At 42.1% G+C, this 16608-nt stretch overlaps 1 protein-coding gene across 23 annotated transcripts in view; it reads left to right on the plus strand.

Moving 5' to 3' along the window:
• Positions 1-16608, plus strand: part of DYNC2I1 (dynein 2 intermediate chain 1) — a 140740-nt gene that overhangs the window by 108029 nt on the left and 16103 nt on the right. For 19 of the 23 annotated variants that reach the window (XM_077997833.1, XM_077997837.1, XM_077997825.1 and 16 more), the window contains 4 exons: positions 36-96; positions 3588-3687; positions 3877-4008; positions 16142-16365. In XM_077997833.1, coding sequence (XP_077853959.1) covers positions 36-96; positions 3588-3687; positions 3877-4008; positions 16142-16365 — 517 coding nt within the window. Of the gene's footprint in view, positions 1-35; positions 97-3587; positions 3688-3876; positions 4009-13787; positions 15593-16141; positions 16366-16608 lie in introns of those variants that run through there. The other 4 variants (XR_013415768.1, XR_013415767.1, XM_077997832.1 and 1 more) reach the window with 2 other exon arrangements.

Below are 16608 nucleotides of genomic sequence, written 5' to 3' on the forward strand. Positions count from 1 at the left end.
AAAGGTGCATTGATTTTGGTTCATCTTTTTTTTAGGCCTGATGCCTGGAGGGAGGGTCAAGCTGGTACATAGTGCTCTGATCCAGTTGGGTGACAGGTAAGATGTGAGGGAAAACACTTCACTATTTCACAAAGACCTAGAAGGAAAATAACACTGGGGAATTGCATATATGGTAAATGGCGAGCTTTTGCGATGAAGACGTCCATTTTCTCACATTGTTTTTTTTACTGTTTTATTAGTCTATTATTTTTATTTTTCTATTTTTTTGAGATGGAGTTTCGCTCTTGTTGCCCTGGCTGGAGTGCAGTGGCGCAATCTCGGCTCACTGCAACCTCTGCCTCCCTGGTTCAAGCGATTCTCCTGCCTCAGCCTCCTGAGTAGCTGGGATTACAGGTGCCCGCCACCATGCCTGGCTAATTTTTGTATTTTTAGTAGAGACGGGGTTTCATCATACTGATCAGGCTGGTCTCAAACTCCTGACCTCAGGTGATGGACGCGCCTCGGCCTCCCAAAGTGCTGGAATTACAGGTATGAGCCACCACACCTGGCCTTGTTAGTCTATTATTAATGAGTGAATGTAATAGATGCAGCTTCCAGGTGTAGAGCTAACATTTTGTCTTTAAGTAGAGGTTATTTTCTGTCTTTTAAATTGGTCCTATTTAACTATTCTTCAGTTTTCATGCCGCCCCAAACTTAAAAGTTTCAGGAACCGGAAACATTGATAAAAAGTTTTATTCAGAGATTTAGATTTCTGCTTTTACTCACATAACTTAATATGACATAAAAATTCTTCACAAATGTATAAATATTGTTTGTGGTATTTATATGTTTTATGTTAATTTATTTCTTAAAGTATCTCTTATCGTTTACTGCACTCAGGGGTCAACTATCAACATGTGAATTACCCTTGAAAAATTTTTGGGCCTGGTTCTTCCTAATCAGAAAACCTGTGGGTTGTGTTAATGAATTCATGCATGCTTGGAGACTTTAAATCAACTACAGTTGTAATTAGTAATTACAACTAATTATGAAAGAGAGTTATATTTTAAAAAGTCATTTACTGTATTGCAGAGCCAAACGTACACGGTTCCTGAGCGAGCCCCTGACCCCTGCAGCCTCTGCAGTTCCCCTGTTGAGTTTCTTTACGACTTTTTATCTCTGCTAGGGTCCTTACCGCTTTATACTGTGCGTTGTATTTGTCTTTAATTATCAGCTTCTCCTGTACTTAACTGCACACACACTCTTTGAAGGAAAGTGTGTAATGTGTCCGACGTTTGGGTTTTTTCATACCCCAAAACTCTTAGCAGTGTCTTCCTGAGATCCACGCATAATAAATGTTCCCTCAGACTCTGCTCAACCAACCATATTGAGCTTATTCTGTGTGCCAGGCTTTGTAGCACTAGTGGGGAGCATCTTCCCTGAAGGTGCTCCGAGAAGGAGGCAGACGAGTAAACGTTATGTGATTGCAGCGGGGGCTCCCTGCTTTCCCAGGAAGAAGGCTCTGCAGTGGAGTTCAGAGTGAGGATACTTCTCAGGGAGTTCCTTGGGCTCACTGCCTGGGAAAGGGTGGGGAGGAGGCAGAATGGAGCTGAGCTGTGAGGCAGGCCCCACAGCCGATTCCCCAGGACCCGGGAGTTCTGAGCTGGAATGGCCTCCCAGAATCATGTGGCCGGGCCTTTATACCCCATATCCCGTCAGTCACTGAGCATGAGTGTGCCCGGGAGGTCATTGCCTGCGGGGAAGCAGGTCCCGCGGCTCTGCCTGCACCACCCCTGCAGCTGGGCCCCGTCCACTAGGGTCATCGTGCAGAGGACGAAGTGTGGTGTCAGGATGTGCACAGGGCTTGTGGGAGCTCAAAGGATGGAGGCAGCTTGGGGGATGGAGTGCAATGGGGACATCTTAAGGAGTCAAAGACTGAGATGGAGTTAGATGGTCAGAGGGAGCAGCACCTGGGGGTGCCCAGAGGCACGTTTGGAGCTGTCAGTGGGTCTGATGTTGAGGGAGACAGGTGAGGCAGGCCCTAACGAGTCTGTCTGCTGTGCTAAAGGGTGTGGACATTAGTGTAAAGGTGGTCACGAGCCATTGCAGGATGTTGAGCCGAGGAGTAGTGCATCTTGTCTGTGATGTAGATGGGTCGGTGTGGTAGCGGTGTAAGTTGGGAACAGAGGAAGGGAGGCTGGAGTCAGGGAGAGCCGTTAGGTGGCTTCTGGAGTGACTGACGTGAACTACCAGGATCTGAACAAAGGCAGCATCACAGGTATAGAGGCTAAAGGGGTAGAACTTTAAAAACCCAGCAGCTCATCGATTATAGGAGCGGTGGGAGGGAGGAGCCTAGATTGGCCTCTGGCTCCACCAGCATGTCTGGTTGGTGACTGGGCACCATTTGCTAGGTGAGAATAAGAGTGGGGAGGGATGGGAGCAGCCCAGTGTGGTCCAGTGAGGACAGGCTGAGCTTGTGGTGCCCGTGGAGATGCCCAGGAACAAGGGGCCTCCATAACAGAAACCCCAGATGGAGGTAAGGATTTGAGAGTCATCAACTAAGAGGTGACATTTGCAGTCCTGAATGTGGACAGAAAGAGAACATTGGAAAGGAGGCTGATAGCACGGCCACATGCTGACTTTGATGATGTGGGTGTGGCAGATGGAGCAATTGTGGGCATCTCTCTGTTACAAATACATAGGCCATATAAAGGAAAAAATTAAGTATAGTTTTTAAAAGGAAAGGAAAATCTCTAAATGCCATAAACAGGAGAGAGCTTAAAGTTAGTGTCATAAGCTTTTGAGCTGCTGTGTGATTGCTTGGAGGCTGGATGTGAAGCCCAGGCTATCTCAGACCTTCTGAGCTGTCTCTGGGGCTTGAGCCCATGCAGAAACAGGTGATGCCTTGGGTTTGCCTGAGGCAAGGAGGTAGAACTGAGACCCCTGCACAGGACTTTCAAACTCACTGCTCCTGCAGTGATAGGGAAATTCAGAAAGCCTCACCACAGCCAAGAGAAGACAGAGGAGCTTGGAAGAGCTTGAAGTCCTAAGCTGAGTGTATGTATGGCAACCTACAAGCTGAGATGTTAACATCACAGTTCTAGACCAGTGGCCTCAGTGGGTTCATAGTTAAAGTAGACACAAAACCTCCTGGTGGGTAAAGATAGTTTGCAAGTGGGGGCTCACAGGATTCTCATGAGAAGCAGTCTGCTGCAGATGAGTTCACAACTACAAGCATGAAGAAACAGTGTACCTTGGTGCAAAAAGTAGGAGTCACACACTTAAGAACTTGAGACAGTTGTACAATCTAAAAGACATTTCTAGAAATGAAACTGTTATCTCTGAAATTTACAACCAAGTGAATGGTTACATAGCCGATTAGATATAGCTGAAGAAAGAATTAGTGAACAGAAGGATAAATCTGAAAAAACTATCAAGAGTGTAGTAGCAGAAAAAAATGGAAACAAGGAGTGGCTAAACCAGAGGAATGTGACATGGCCTGTTATATATCGAATGATGTATTGTAGTGCAAATGAGTGCTGATACCATCTTATTTTTAAAGTTTGAAAATAATCCATCTGTTCGTCTTTGTTACTTTATTTTTTCAGTCTTTCCCATAAAGATATTGAATTTTTGGGGACTACACAAACACTGAATGTTAAATTTCTGCCTTCAGACCCTAATCACTTCATTGTTGGCACAGACATGGTGAGTAGTATTTTAAATTTAATTCTATTACTCATTTTCCTTCTTTTCCTGAGTTACCTGATAAATATCTTGATTTAGAATTAACTTACTCTTTGCTTTTATAAAGTTTAAATTGTTTGAGGAACAGTAACTGTATCCAATCTTGTATCTAATGCACTTCTTAGTCACTCTTGGGCTTCTTTTTCACAGGGTCTCATAAGCCATGGCACAAGACAAGATTTGAGAGTGGCTCCCAAACTATTCAAACCTCAGCAACGTGGTATAAGGCCAGTAAAAGTTAATGTCATTGATTTTTCACCATTTGGAGAACCAATATTTTTGGTAAGAAAGTTTGTTTTTTAAAGCACCAATTCTTTTTTTCTTTTTTTGAGACAGGGTCTTGCTCTGTCATCTATGCTGGAGTGCAGTGGTGTGATCGTAGCTCACTGCAGCCTTGAACTCCTGGGCTCAAGTGACCCTCCCACCTCAGCCTCCCAAGTAGCTGGGACCACAGGTGCATGCCACTACACCTGGCTGATTAAAAAAATACATATTTTTTTGTAGAGACGAGGTCTCCCTGGGTTGCCTAGGCTTACCAATTCTTTTTAATGATACTCTGCCTATTTGGGCAGCGTAACACTTGCAGTTGATCCACTGGAAAATTTTAAAAGTTGATCATTTACTAGACCACTAATTGATCATTTATGGGGTGTTAGTGGTTTAGAAAGGAGAAACATGAAATTAATAACAAAGTTTAAAAACAAAACCTATGTAGAAATTAAACTCTCAAGTAATATTTGGTTCAATTACAAGTTAGTTAGAATTTAACAGAAGAATATCAAATACCAAAACCTATGCTACAGCCAAAAATGTGAAGAAATTCTTAGTGTGAGAATTTTTGCCTGTGTTCTTTTACTGTTTAACACAATAGAAATAAATTGTTCAGAGTCTTTAACCTGAAAGTCCAGGGATGGCCATCGGGAGGGCAGCAATCCCCGCGCTGCACTCATGCTGCAGGAAATGTGTGTGCGGGTGCGAGCTGCTCACTCTCTTTCCTTCCAGGGCCTGGTGTCTGCCCAGCTCACCCTAGTCACAATTGTCCTGTAGACTCCAAGGTCAGTTTATGGGTTGGTTGGGGTAAGATAGGACAGAAGGCAAAATATTAAACAACTTTATACATGATTAAATGTGATAGTTAAGAGTTATACAATAGTCAAGGCATTAAATTATAGCTCAGATATCTCCTTCTCTCACTAGTATTTACAAATTTCCCTGTACTTGAGATTGAGGGGAAAGATTGTTACTTATTCACACTATTCTTATAGTACTTAAAACATTATAAATTATGTTTATATGTCAGTCACATAAACTGTAAGGTTGTTGAGGGTGGAGATGGTATTTCATGTATCTTTGTATTTCCAAAGACAGCATTTAGCTGCTGAGTAACATCCCCCTGTGGCTGTTGAGAGCCTAGAATGTGGCCAGGCAAGGCTGGGATGTGCTGGAGGTGTGAAATACACATCAAATTTTGAAGAATTAGTGTGAATAAAAGAATGTAAAATGTCTCATTAGGCCAGGCATGGTGGCTCACGCCTGCAATCCCAGCACTTTGGAGGCTGAGGCAGGCGGATCACCTGAGGTTGGGAGTTCGAGACCAGCCTGACCAACATGGAGAAGCCCCATCTCTACTAAAAATACAAAGTTATCTGGGCACGGTGGCTCACGCCTATAATCCCAGCACTTTGGGCGTCCCAGGCAGGTGGATCACCTGAGGTAGGGGCAAAACTCCGTCTCTACTAAAAATACAAAATTAGCCCAGCATGGTGGCACATGCCTGTAATCCCAGCTACTCGGGAGGCTGAGGCAGAAGAATCACTTTAACCCAGGAGGCAGAGGTTGTGGTGAGCCGAGCTAGTGCCATAGCACTCCAGCCTGGGCAACAAAAGCGAAACTCCATCTAAAAACAAAAAAGTCTCATTAACAATTTTGTTGTTGGCGACTTCCAGCGTAGAGCTCTTGAGCTTTTTATGACTTCTCTTCCCACAAAAAACTAAAACCAAATACATAGCACCAAGATCTTCACCAGTAAGAACTTAGAGCTCAAGTGTGAAGACAGCACAGTTCCTGGGGCCACAGAGAGTAGAAAAGCTCCAAGCAAATGGGAGGAGAACTCGGCTTCCATATCCACAATGTCCCTTCCCCCTTATTTGGCCTGGCACCAAGTGCATGGAAAATCTCCCCTTAACTCATGGTTTCTATCTGGAGAAAGTAAAAGTGAGGTGGACAACCAGTTTCTCTATTTTCTTGGGTGCCCTGTCCCTGCCTTGGCCCATGGAGAGCATCCCGAGTGCCCGAAGGGAGAAATACCCCTGAGGCCACCCAGAAACAAAGCTGGGAGGCGGGACTACTGTCCCCAGCCCTGGAAACTCTGCACCTCAGCCAAAGGAGGCACTCAATCAGACTGGCCACTCACAATACCATGCTCCAGAAGGTTTGTTCCACAGGTCTTCTGAACACGAACCCTGACACTGTCAGGACAAACCATTTGAGGCTTCCCTCATTTTGGACAGGCCTCCTCAATCACTAAATACAGCTAAGGTGAACCTCGTCTTAAGGTGACACCTATAGCTGAAAAGGAGGCAGCAACCTAGCAGTGAAGATTTGCTAAGTAAATATATTCAATAAAAACCAAAACAAGCTGGACAGAGAAAACTGGAATAAATTACTAATCCTGCAGTGCAAAGACACAGACATACACCCACAAGAAACAGCAGCAAACAGGGGACCATGACCTCCCCAAAAGGACAAAGCAAAAATCCAGTGACTGACCTAATGAGGCAGTGATTTGTGAGCTAAGAATTCAGAAGAGCAATTTTAAGGAAACTCTGTGATCTCCAAGACAACACAGAAAAGCAAATCAGAAATTTATCAGAGAAATTTAACAAAGAGATTGAAATAATTTAAAAATCAAACAAATCTTGGAACTGAGAAACATATTTGCTGAACTGAAGAAATTCATTATAGGCTCTCAGCAGCAGAGTAGATTAAGTAGAGGAATGAATTGTTGAGCTCAAAACAGGCTATTTGAGAATACACAATCAAGCTGGGTGCAGTGACCCATGCCTGTAATCCCAGCATTTGGGAGGCCAAGGAAGGAGGATCTCTTGAGCCAGCCTGAGCAACATAGGGAGACCCTATCTCTATAAGAAAATTTAAAAATTTGCCAAGAATGGTGGCATGTGGAGGCAAATGGAGGTTGAGGCAGTAGGATCACTTGAGCCTGGAAGGCCAAGGCTGCAGTGAGCCCTCATTGTGCCATTGCCCTCCAGCCTGGGTGACAGAGCGAATGCTGTTTCTAAAAGGAAAAAAGAAAGGAAATACATAGTCAGAGGAGAAAAAAAGAACAAAAAGGAATGAAGACTACCTACAAGACAGAGAAAATAACCACAAAAGACCAAATCTAAGAATTATTGGTATTCAATAGGGAGCTAACAAGGGTTAGAAAATGTATTCCAAGAAATGATAACAAAAAACTTTCCAAAACTTCATCGGGAGGTCAATATCTAGGTATAGGAAGGTCAGCGAACATCAAACAGATTCAACCCAACCGCATTTAATAGTCAAACAAAAGTCAAGGAGAAAGAGAAGATCCTAAAAGCAGTGAGAGATAAGAAGCAAATAACGTATAAAGGAGTTCCGGTTCATCTGGCAACAGACATCTCAGTGGAAACCATACAGGCCAGGAGGGAGGAGAGTGACATTTTCAAAGTGCTAAATGAAAAACACTGCTATCCAAGAATACTGTATCCAGCAAAACTGTCATTCAAATATGAGGGAGGGTTAAAGTCTTTCCCAGATACACAAAAGCTGAGAGAATTCACAATCCTCAGACCCATATTGCAAGAAATGCTAAAGGGAGGCTGGGCATGGTGGCTCATGCCTGTAATCACAGCACTTTGAAGGTCAAAGTGGGTGGATCACTTGAGGTCAGGAGTTTGACACCAGCCTGGCCAACTTGATGAAATATGTCTCTATTAAAAATACAAAAATTAGCCAGATGTGATGGCAGGCTCCTGTAATCCCAGCTACTCAGGAAGCTAAGGCAGGAGAATTGTTTGAACATGGGAGGCAGAGGTTGCAGTGAGCTGAGATTGTGCCACTGCACTCCAGTCTGGGCGATAAAGTGAAACTCCGTCTCAAAAAAAAAAAAAAAAAAAAAAAAAATGCTAAAGGGAGTTTTTCAACCTGAAAGAAAAAAAAAAAATACTAACATGCAAAAAAACAAAAAACTTATCAAGGTATAAAGCCCATTCATATAATTAAATACATGGACAAACCCAGAATAGTGTAATACTGTATTTGTACAATATGCTCATAGCTCTAGTATGAAGCCCAAAAGACCTATTAAAAACAATAATAGCTATAGCAACTTCTTAAGATATAAATAATTTAAAAATATATAAATCGAGACAACTGAAAGTCAAAATGTGAGAGGGTTAGAGTTAAAGTGTAGAATTTTTTGCTTGGTGTTTCCTTTGTTTTTATTTCTTTATTTGTATTCTAAGATAAGTTGTTCTCTCTTTAAAATAACTTGTTTTAGGGCTGGGTGCGCGGGCTTATGCCTGTAATCCCAGCACTTTGGGAGACTGAGGTGGGAAGATTGCTTGAGTCTGGGAGTTCGAGACCAGCTTGGGCAACATAATGAGACCTCATCTCTGCAAAAAAACCCAAACAAACACACACAAAAAACAATCAGCTGGGTATAATGGTGCCCATGCCCACCTGTAGTCCCAGCTAGCTCCTTGGGAGGCCGACGAGGGAAGGTTGATTGAGCCTGGGAGGTCAAAGCTGCAGTGAGCTGTGATCTTGCCACTGCACTTCAGTCTAGGTCACAGAATGAGATCCCATCTCAATAATTAAGTAAATAAGCACAATACAAAGACCTGTAATAGCTTCATTCAAAACAAAAAGCAACAAAGTAGAACATACTAGAAAGAAGGAAGACAGGCAGAAAGGAGCAGAGGAAGAGAGGGGTCTTAAGCAGAAATCAAGCAACAAAATGGCAGTAGAATGTTCTCACTTAGCCATGATATCACTGAATGTAAATGGTCTCAATTCTCCAATTAAAAGGCATAGAATGGCTGAATGGATAAAGAAACAAGACCCAACTATATGCTGCCTTCAAGAAACTCACTTCACCTATAAAGACACACTCATACTAAAAGTGAAAGGGTGGAAAAAGATATTCCATACAACTAGAAACCAAAGAAGAGCAAGAGTGGCTGTACTCATATCAAATAAATTAGACTACAAATCAAAGACTGTAAAAAATGATAAAGAGGGGTCTATATATAATGATAATGGGTCAATTTACTATATAATGATACAGGGGTCAATTCAGCAAGAGGATATAACAGTTACAAGTATCTATGTACCCAACACCAGAGCTCCCAAATATAGAAAGCAAAGTTTAATAGATCTAAAACAGAAATAGACTGTAATGCAACAACAGTAGGGTACTTCAGCACCCCACTCTCAGTAATGGACAGATTACCCAGACAGAAAATCAACAAAGAAACATCAGAGTTAAACTACACACTAGAACAGTGGTCCCCAACCTTTTTGGCACCAGGGACTGGTTTTTGTGGAAGACAATTTTTCCCCGAACCAGGGGTTTGGGGGACGGTTTCAGGATGAAACTATTCCACCTCAGATCATCAGGCATTAGATTCTCATAAGGAGACTGCAGCCTAGATCCCTAACATACACAGTTCACAATAGGATTCATGCTCCTGTGAGAATCTAGTGCTGCCACTGATCTGACAGCAGGTGGAGCTCAGGTGGTAATGCTCACTCGCCTGCTCCTCACCTCTTCCTGTGCGACTTGGTTCGTAACAGGCCGTGGTCTGGTACTGGTCCATGGCCCGGAGGTTGGGGACCCCTGCACTAGACCAAATAGGCCTAACATTTACAGAATATTCCTCTGAACTGCTGCAGAATACACACTGTTTACACTAGCACATGAGACATCATCCAGAATACCCCATATCTTAGGCCCCAAACAAGTCCATACAAATTCAGAAGAATAGAAATCATATTGAGTATCTTTTATGATTACCATGGAATAAAACTAGAGATCAATAACAGGAGGAACCTTGGAAAATACACAAACATATGGAAATTAAACATCTTCCTGAATGTCCAGTGGGTCAATTAAGAAATTAAGAAGGAAATTTAAAAATTTATTGAAACAAATGAAAATGGGAATGCAACATATCAATATCTATGGGATATGGCAGAAGCAGTACTAAGAGAGAAGTTTATAGTAATAAATGCCTACATCCAAAAAAGTAGAAAGACTTCAAATAAACAATGTAACAATGCATCTCAAGGAAGGAGAAAAGCAAGAACAAACCAAACTCAAAATTAGTGGAAGGAAAGAAATAGTAAAGTTCAGAGCAGAAATAAATTGAGACAAAGAAATTACAGAAAATCAATGAAGTGAAAAGTTGGGTTTTGAAAGATAAGCAAAATCAACACATTTTAGCTAGAATAACTAAGAAAAAAGAGGGAAAACCCAAATAAAATCAGAAACCGAAAAGGAGATACAACAACTGAACCCTCAGAAATACAAATAATCATTAGAGACTATTATGAACATCTGTAAGCCAACAAATTCGAAAACCTAGAAGAAATGGATAAATTCTTGGACACATGCAACCTACCAACATTGAACCATGAAGAAATAGAAAACTTCAGTAAATCAATACTGATTAATTAGATTGAAGCTGTAATAAAAAGTCTTCCATCAAGAAAAGCCCAGGACCTGATGGCCTCATTGCTGAATCCTACCAAACAATTAAAGAACTAATACCAATACTTCTCAAACTATCAAAAAAAATTGGAAACGTTCTACAAGGCCAGCATTACCCTGATGCCAAAACCAGACAAGGACACAACAGAAAATGAAAACTACAGGCCAATATCCCTGATGAGCATAGATGCAAAAATCCTCAACAAAATACTAGCAAACCAAATGCCACAAGACGTTAAAAAGATCCGTTCACCATGATCAAATGGGATTCATCCCAGGGATGCAAGGATGGTTCCAAATATGCAAATGAATAAATATGAGACATCACATTAACAAAATCAAAACCAAAAAGGATATCATCATTTCAGTAGATGCTGAAAAAGCATTTGATAACAGTCAGCATCCCTTTATGATAAAAGCCCTCATCAAAATAGACATAGAAGGAACATACCACAAAATATTAATAATAAAGGCTGTTTAAGACAAACCTATGGCTAGCATCTTACTGAATGGAAAAGAATTGTAAGCCTTTCCTCTAAAGGCTGGAACAAGACAACGGTGCCCACTTTTACCACTCATTCAATTAAGTACTGGAAGTCCTGGCCAGAGCAGTTAGGCGAGAGAAGGAAATAAAAAGCATCCAGACTGGAAGAAGTTGTATTAGCCTTGTTTGCAGACAGCATGACCTTTTCCTAGAAAAACGTACACTCCACCAAAACAAACAAACAAAAAAACCTGTTAGAACTGATACATAAATTCAGTAAAGTTGCAGGATACAAAATCAATATACAAAGATAAGTAGCATGTATATATGCCAACAGCAAACAATCTGAAAAAGAAATCAAGAAAGCAGTCTCCTTTACAGTAGCAACAAAACTGTAAAATACCTAGGAATCAATTTAACCAAAGATGTGAAAGATCTATACAAGGAAAACTGGAACTCTGATGAAAGAAATAGAAGAGGACACAAAAAATGGGAAGACATTGCATGCTCATGGATTGGCAGAATTCATATTATTAAAGTGACAGTGCTGCCCAAAGCAATTTACAGAGTCAATGCAATCCTTATCAAAATACCAATGAAATTCTTCACAAAAATAGAAAAAAAAGCTCTAATATGTATATGGAATCAATAAAGATCCTGAATAGCCAAAGCAATCCTCAGCAAAAAGAACAAAGCTGGAGGCAAAAGTAGACAGTCGAGATTACATCTTGCTAAAAGGCTTCTGAAGAGCAAAGGAAACAAAAATATTTGCAAATTATTTATCTGACATGGGATTCATAACCAGAATATATAAGAAGCTCAAATAACTCAATAGCAAAAAATAAATAATCCGATTTTAAAATGAGCAAAGGATCTGAACAGACATTTCTCAAAAGAAGACATACACATGGTCAACAGAAATATGAATAAATGCTCCACATCACTAATCACAGGAGTGCAAGTCAAAACCACAACATGACATCACCTCACTGCAGTTAAACTGGCTCATATCAAAAAGACAGGGAGCCCTCATACACTGCTGCTGGGAATGTAAATTAGTACAGCCATTACGAAAACAGTATGGAGGTTCCTCAAAAAACTAAAAATAGAACCACCGTATTATCCGGGAATTCCACTACTGGGTATATCCACAAGAATGAAAATAAATGCATCAAACAGATATCTGCACTCTTACATTTAGTGTGGCACTATTCACAATAGCCAAGATATGGTGTCAACCTAAGTGCCCATCAGTGGATGAATGGATAAGGAAAACGTGGTATATACACAATGGAATATTACTCAGGTGTAAAAAAGAATGAAGCCCTGTCATTTGCAGCAGTGCGGATGGAGCTAGAAGCCATTATGTGAAATTAAGTAAGGCACAAAAAGACAAATACCACATGTTCTCACTCATATATAGCAGACGAAACAGTGAATCTCATGAAGACAGAGTGTGGCATGGTGGCTACCAGAAGTCAGGAAAGCGGGGAGCTAGTGTGAATGAAAAGAAAACTAAGTATATAAATGTATTTATTACCCCAGAACTGTGCACTTAAAATTATAAAGATGGTAAATTACTGATGTATATTTTTATCTCAATAAAAAACAATAATTTTGTTGTTGATTGCATTTTGAAGTAACATTTTACCTTTTTTGTTTTTTAAATTTTTAGAGACAGGGTCTTGCTCTGTTGCCCAGGTTGGAAGTGCAGTGACATGATCATAGCTCACTACAGCCTCAATCTCCCAGGCTTAAGCAGTCCTCCCACCCTCCCACCTTAGCCTTCTGAGTAGCTGGGACTACAAGTGCATGCCACCATGCCCAGCATTTTTTTTGTTTTTTGTTTGTTTGTTTGTTTGTTTTTTACTTTTTAATGTGGCTGCTGGATTTTTCTTTCTTTCTTTCTTTTTTTTTTTTTTTCTTTTGAGACAGGGTCTTCCTCTGTCACCCAAGCAGTGGCACGATCTCAGCTCACTACAACCTCCGCCTCCCGGGTTCAAGTCATTCTCCTGCCTTAGCCTCCTGAGTAGCTGGGATTACAGGTGTACCCCACCATACCTGGCTAATGAGAATTTTAAATTACATATGTGGTTCCTATTTGTGGTTCCCATTATATTTCTATTGGATAGTAATCTATGTGGTCCAGACCCTGCCTCTGTGACTAAAGCGTACACATTATCAGTAAATCTTATGTTTTGTGAAGATGCATGAAAGAAAGATGTTTCCAAAGGACTCGTGTATCCTGGTGTTCCTGAGTCCAGAGGCGTAGGAGCCTCCAGAGGTGTCTGGGCCGGCCCCTGGAAGGTTCTGCCCTGGCCTGTTTCTACCCTCCCAAGAGGACCTCCACCCACACACCGGAGGCACTGGGTCGCCTGCATGCATCTCAGCTTTCTGAAAAAAATAGAACCTCTGCTTTCTGAAAGTCTTATCTGCCCATGTGGAACAAATCATTTCATGTGGTTATTGGATAGAATTTTTTTTTTTTTTTTTTTTTGAGATGGAGTCTTGCTCTGTTGCCCAGGCTGGAGTGCAGTGGTGCAATCTCGGCTCACCGCAACCTCCGACTCCCTGGTTCAAGCGATTCTCCTGCTTCGGCCTCCCAAGTAGCTGGGATTACAGGTGTGAGCCATTATGCCCAGCTAGTTTTTGTATTTTCAGTAGAGACGGGGTTTCACCACTTTGGTCAGGCTGATCTTGAACTCCTGACATTGTGGTCCACCCCCCTCGGCCTCCCAAAGTGCTGGAATTACAGGCGTAAGCTACTACACCCAGCCTGAATGGACTTTTTTTAAAAAAGCTTTTATTCTGACACAATTTCAGGCTTACAGAGAAGTTACACGAGCAGTTCAAAGGCTTCCTGCGCACCCTCTGCAGTACCACGTGGGCTTCCTTCTCTCTGGGTGTTCGTGTATTTTCACTGTCTGAGGGGAAGTTGCAGACATGATACTCCATCCCTAAACAGTTCAGCGTGCGTTTCCTAAAAGCAACAACATCCCCACATAGCTGTTGTAGTCACGGTCACCAGGGAGTTTACACTGGTACAAAGCTGCTATCGAATCTGTAGAGGGAGGGAGATGGCATGGATTGTCTGATAATGTCCTTTGTAAGAAAAACCATGTCCCAGTTCATGTGTCTCATTCAGTGGTTTGTCTCTTTAAACTCCCTTGATCTGGATGTCAAAGACTGAATTCCTCCGTCTTTCATGACCTTGACATTTTTGAAGGGCACAGGCCAGTTACTTTGTAGAATGTTCTTGAGCCTGAGCTTGTCTGAGGTTTCGGTCTGTCACAGACGCAGCTTTTTCGTGCTTGGCTGGAGGAGCTCAGGGTGATGTGTGTCCTTGGGAGACCCATGACGTCAGTTTGTACCATCCCACATAACACTAATTCTGACCATGTGGAACTACCGTGGTCCCACTGATGAAGTGTCTCACGGGGAGATACCCTGACACTTTGTAAACGTTTCAAAACTCCTTAGATTTTCACCACCAGTTCCGGCATCCATGGATGAATCTCGCCTGAGTTGATTATTAGGATGATTGGCAAGTAGTGATTTTCCAGCCCACCGTTAATTTTACATGTACCAGTTGGCTTTCTACTGTTGGGGAAGACTTTTCCTTTCTCTGTATATGGATGTATGTGTCTATTTATTACATGTTGTGGACACGTTGCTTTTTACTTTATTCAGTAGGTCATAATCATTTACTAGCAGTATTTATTTTGCTGCTCAAATTTTCTGGGTTAGGTCAGTGGCTGTCCTTCGAGCTGCCTCTTTATCCTTTTGATGTCATCCTGTGAGCCCTGAACCAGCCACTTCTCCTCAGAGTTCTGGCTCTTATGAGTGGTGGAAATATCTAGAAGCCAAGATCCGGGCAGTAAGAAGTGTTTGACATACTTGTGGGCCTGCTCAGAGACACAGCACACGGAATACCTGCTTTTATCTGTAAACCACATAGACAGGCATCACACCCTGTGAGTTTGCACCCTCGTCTCCAACTCCAGGCTAACAAACGGTCCCCCCAGCCTCCCTCCTCCACGGCGGTGCCTGACTCTCAGACAGTGTGTTATTAGGACGATTGATCTGGTGGATGCTTCCTGCACTTTATCCGTTCACATGCTCACTCTCGGAATACACAGAGCTCTTCGTGCCTGGGGAGATGAAGGCCACTGAGCAGCCCGTGTTCCGGGCTCTGCTTGGGCTTCAGGTATAAAGCGCGCCATTTCCTGGGGTGTTCAGAAATTGTGTGGCCTGGTTCCTGCCCCTCCTTTCTGTGTGGTTATGTTATTCATTTGGAATGTAGGTTTTTAAATTTGTTTATATTTCATTTTAGAATTTTACTCCCATTCTTGATTTTTTCTTTTTTTTTTGAAAATGGGAAAGATAAAATATATTTAGTAAAAAGAAATTAATCTTTTCTTTAAAAGCCAAAAATTTGGTCTTTTATTAAACCAGTTGTTTAATTTTATGAAAACTTCAATCCAAGGGAAGTATATAACCATATTATTGACACAAATGTATGTAGTTTTGTAAAAGGTGCCGTATTTTCATGGAGCTAATGTTAATGGCCCATGCTTGAATCACTGATACTCAACTTTGTTAAAAATAAATACGTGTTTATATATTCACTGAGTCTGCTGATTATTGGCCATTTTGGAAGAGAAACAAAGCGTGTCAGAGTCAGGTTAGTGCTCACCTTTGTAATTTTTGAGGAGAGATTCAATATAATAATTTTATGTTTGGAAAACAACAAATTAATGTTTTTGCAGTACAAACTAAAGAAAACCAATCCTCTGAAAAATTTCTCTGGCTGCTGAGATCAAGTTAAGAAAAAAAGCAAAAAAGAGGCTTGGCATGATGGCTCACACCTGTACTCCCAGCACTTTGGGAGGCCAACGTAGGAGGATCACTTGAGGCCAGGAGTTTGAGACCAACTTGGGCAACATAGTGAAACCTCGTCTCTACGAACGATATAGAAGCCAGGTGTAGTGGTGCATGCATGTAGTCTCAGCTACTCAGGAGGCCGAGGCAGGAGGATTGATTGAGCCCAGGAGGTCGAGGCTGCCGTGAGCTATGATTGTGCCACTGCACTTCAGGCTGGGTGACAGAGCGAGACCTGTCTCAAAAAAAGAAAGGAAAAGACCATGCTCAGCAGTGTTCATCCTTCCTGGTCACAGGCTGGCTGTTCAGACGGAAGCATCAGGCTGCACCAGCTGAGCTCCGCGTTTCCGCTCCTGCAGTGGGACAGCAGCACGGACAGCCATGCAGTCACCGGCCTGCAGTGGTCCCCGACCAGGCCTGCCGTGTTCCTGGTGCAGGATGACACATCCAACATCTACATCTGGGACCTCCTCCAGAGCGATCTGGGTCCTGTTGCCAAACAGCATCTCTCCCCCAACAGGCAAGTGGGGAAGTTCTGGACCAGCTGTTGGTTGCAGGGGGTGCTTTGGCCACAGGTGCCACTTGTGGTCTTTCTTCTTTGATTTTTGCATGAGGCTGCTACATTTTAAGATGTGGCCATATGTAAATTTAAATAATATGTTTAGTTAAAAATTAAAAAATACTGTTTTTGAGAGCGGTGTTGGGTTCACAGAAAGTTGAGTGGAAGGCAGAGATTTCTAGCCCCTATCCCACGTCCTGGCCG

The sequence above is a fragment of the Macaca mulatta genome, chromosome 3 (assembly GCF_049350105.2).
Source record: "Macaca mulatta isolate MMU2019108-1 chromosome 3, T2T-MMU8v2.0, whole genome shotgun sequence".
Lineage (NCBI taxonomy): Eukaryota > Metazoa > Chordata > Mammalia > Primates > Cercopithecidae > Macaca > Macaca mulatta.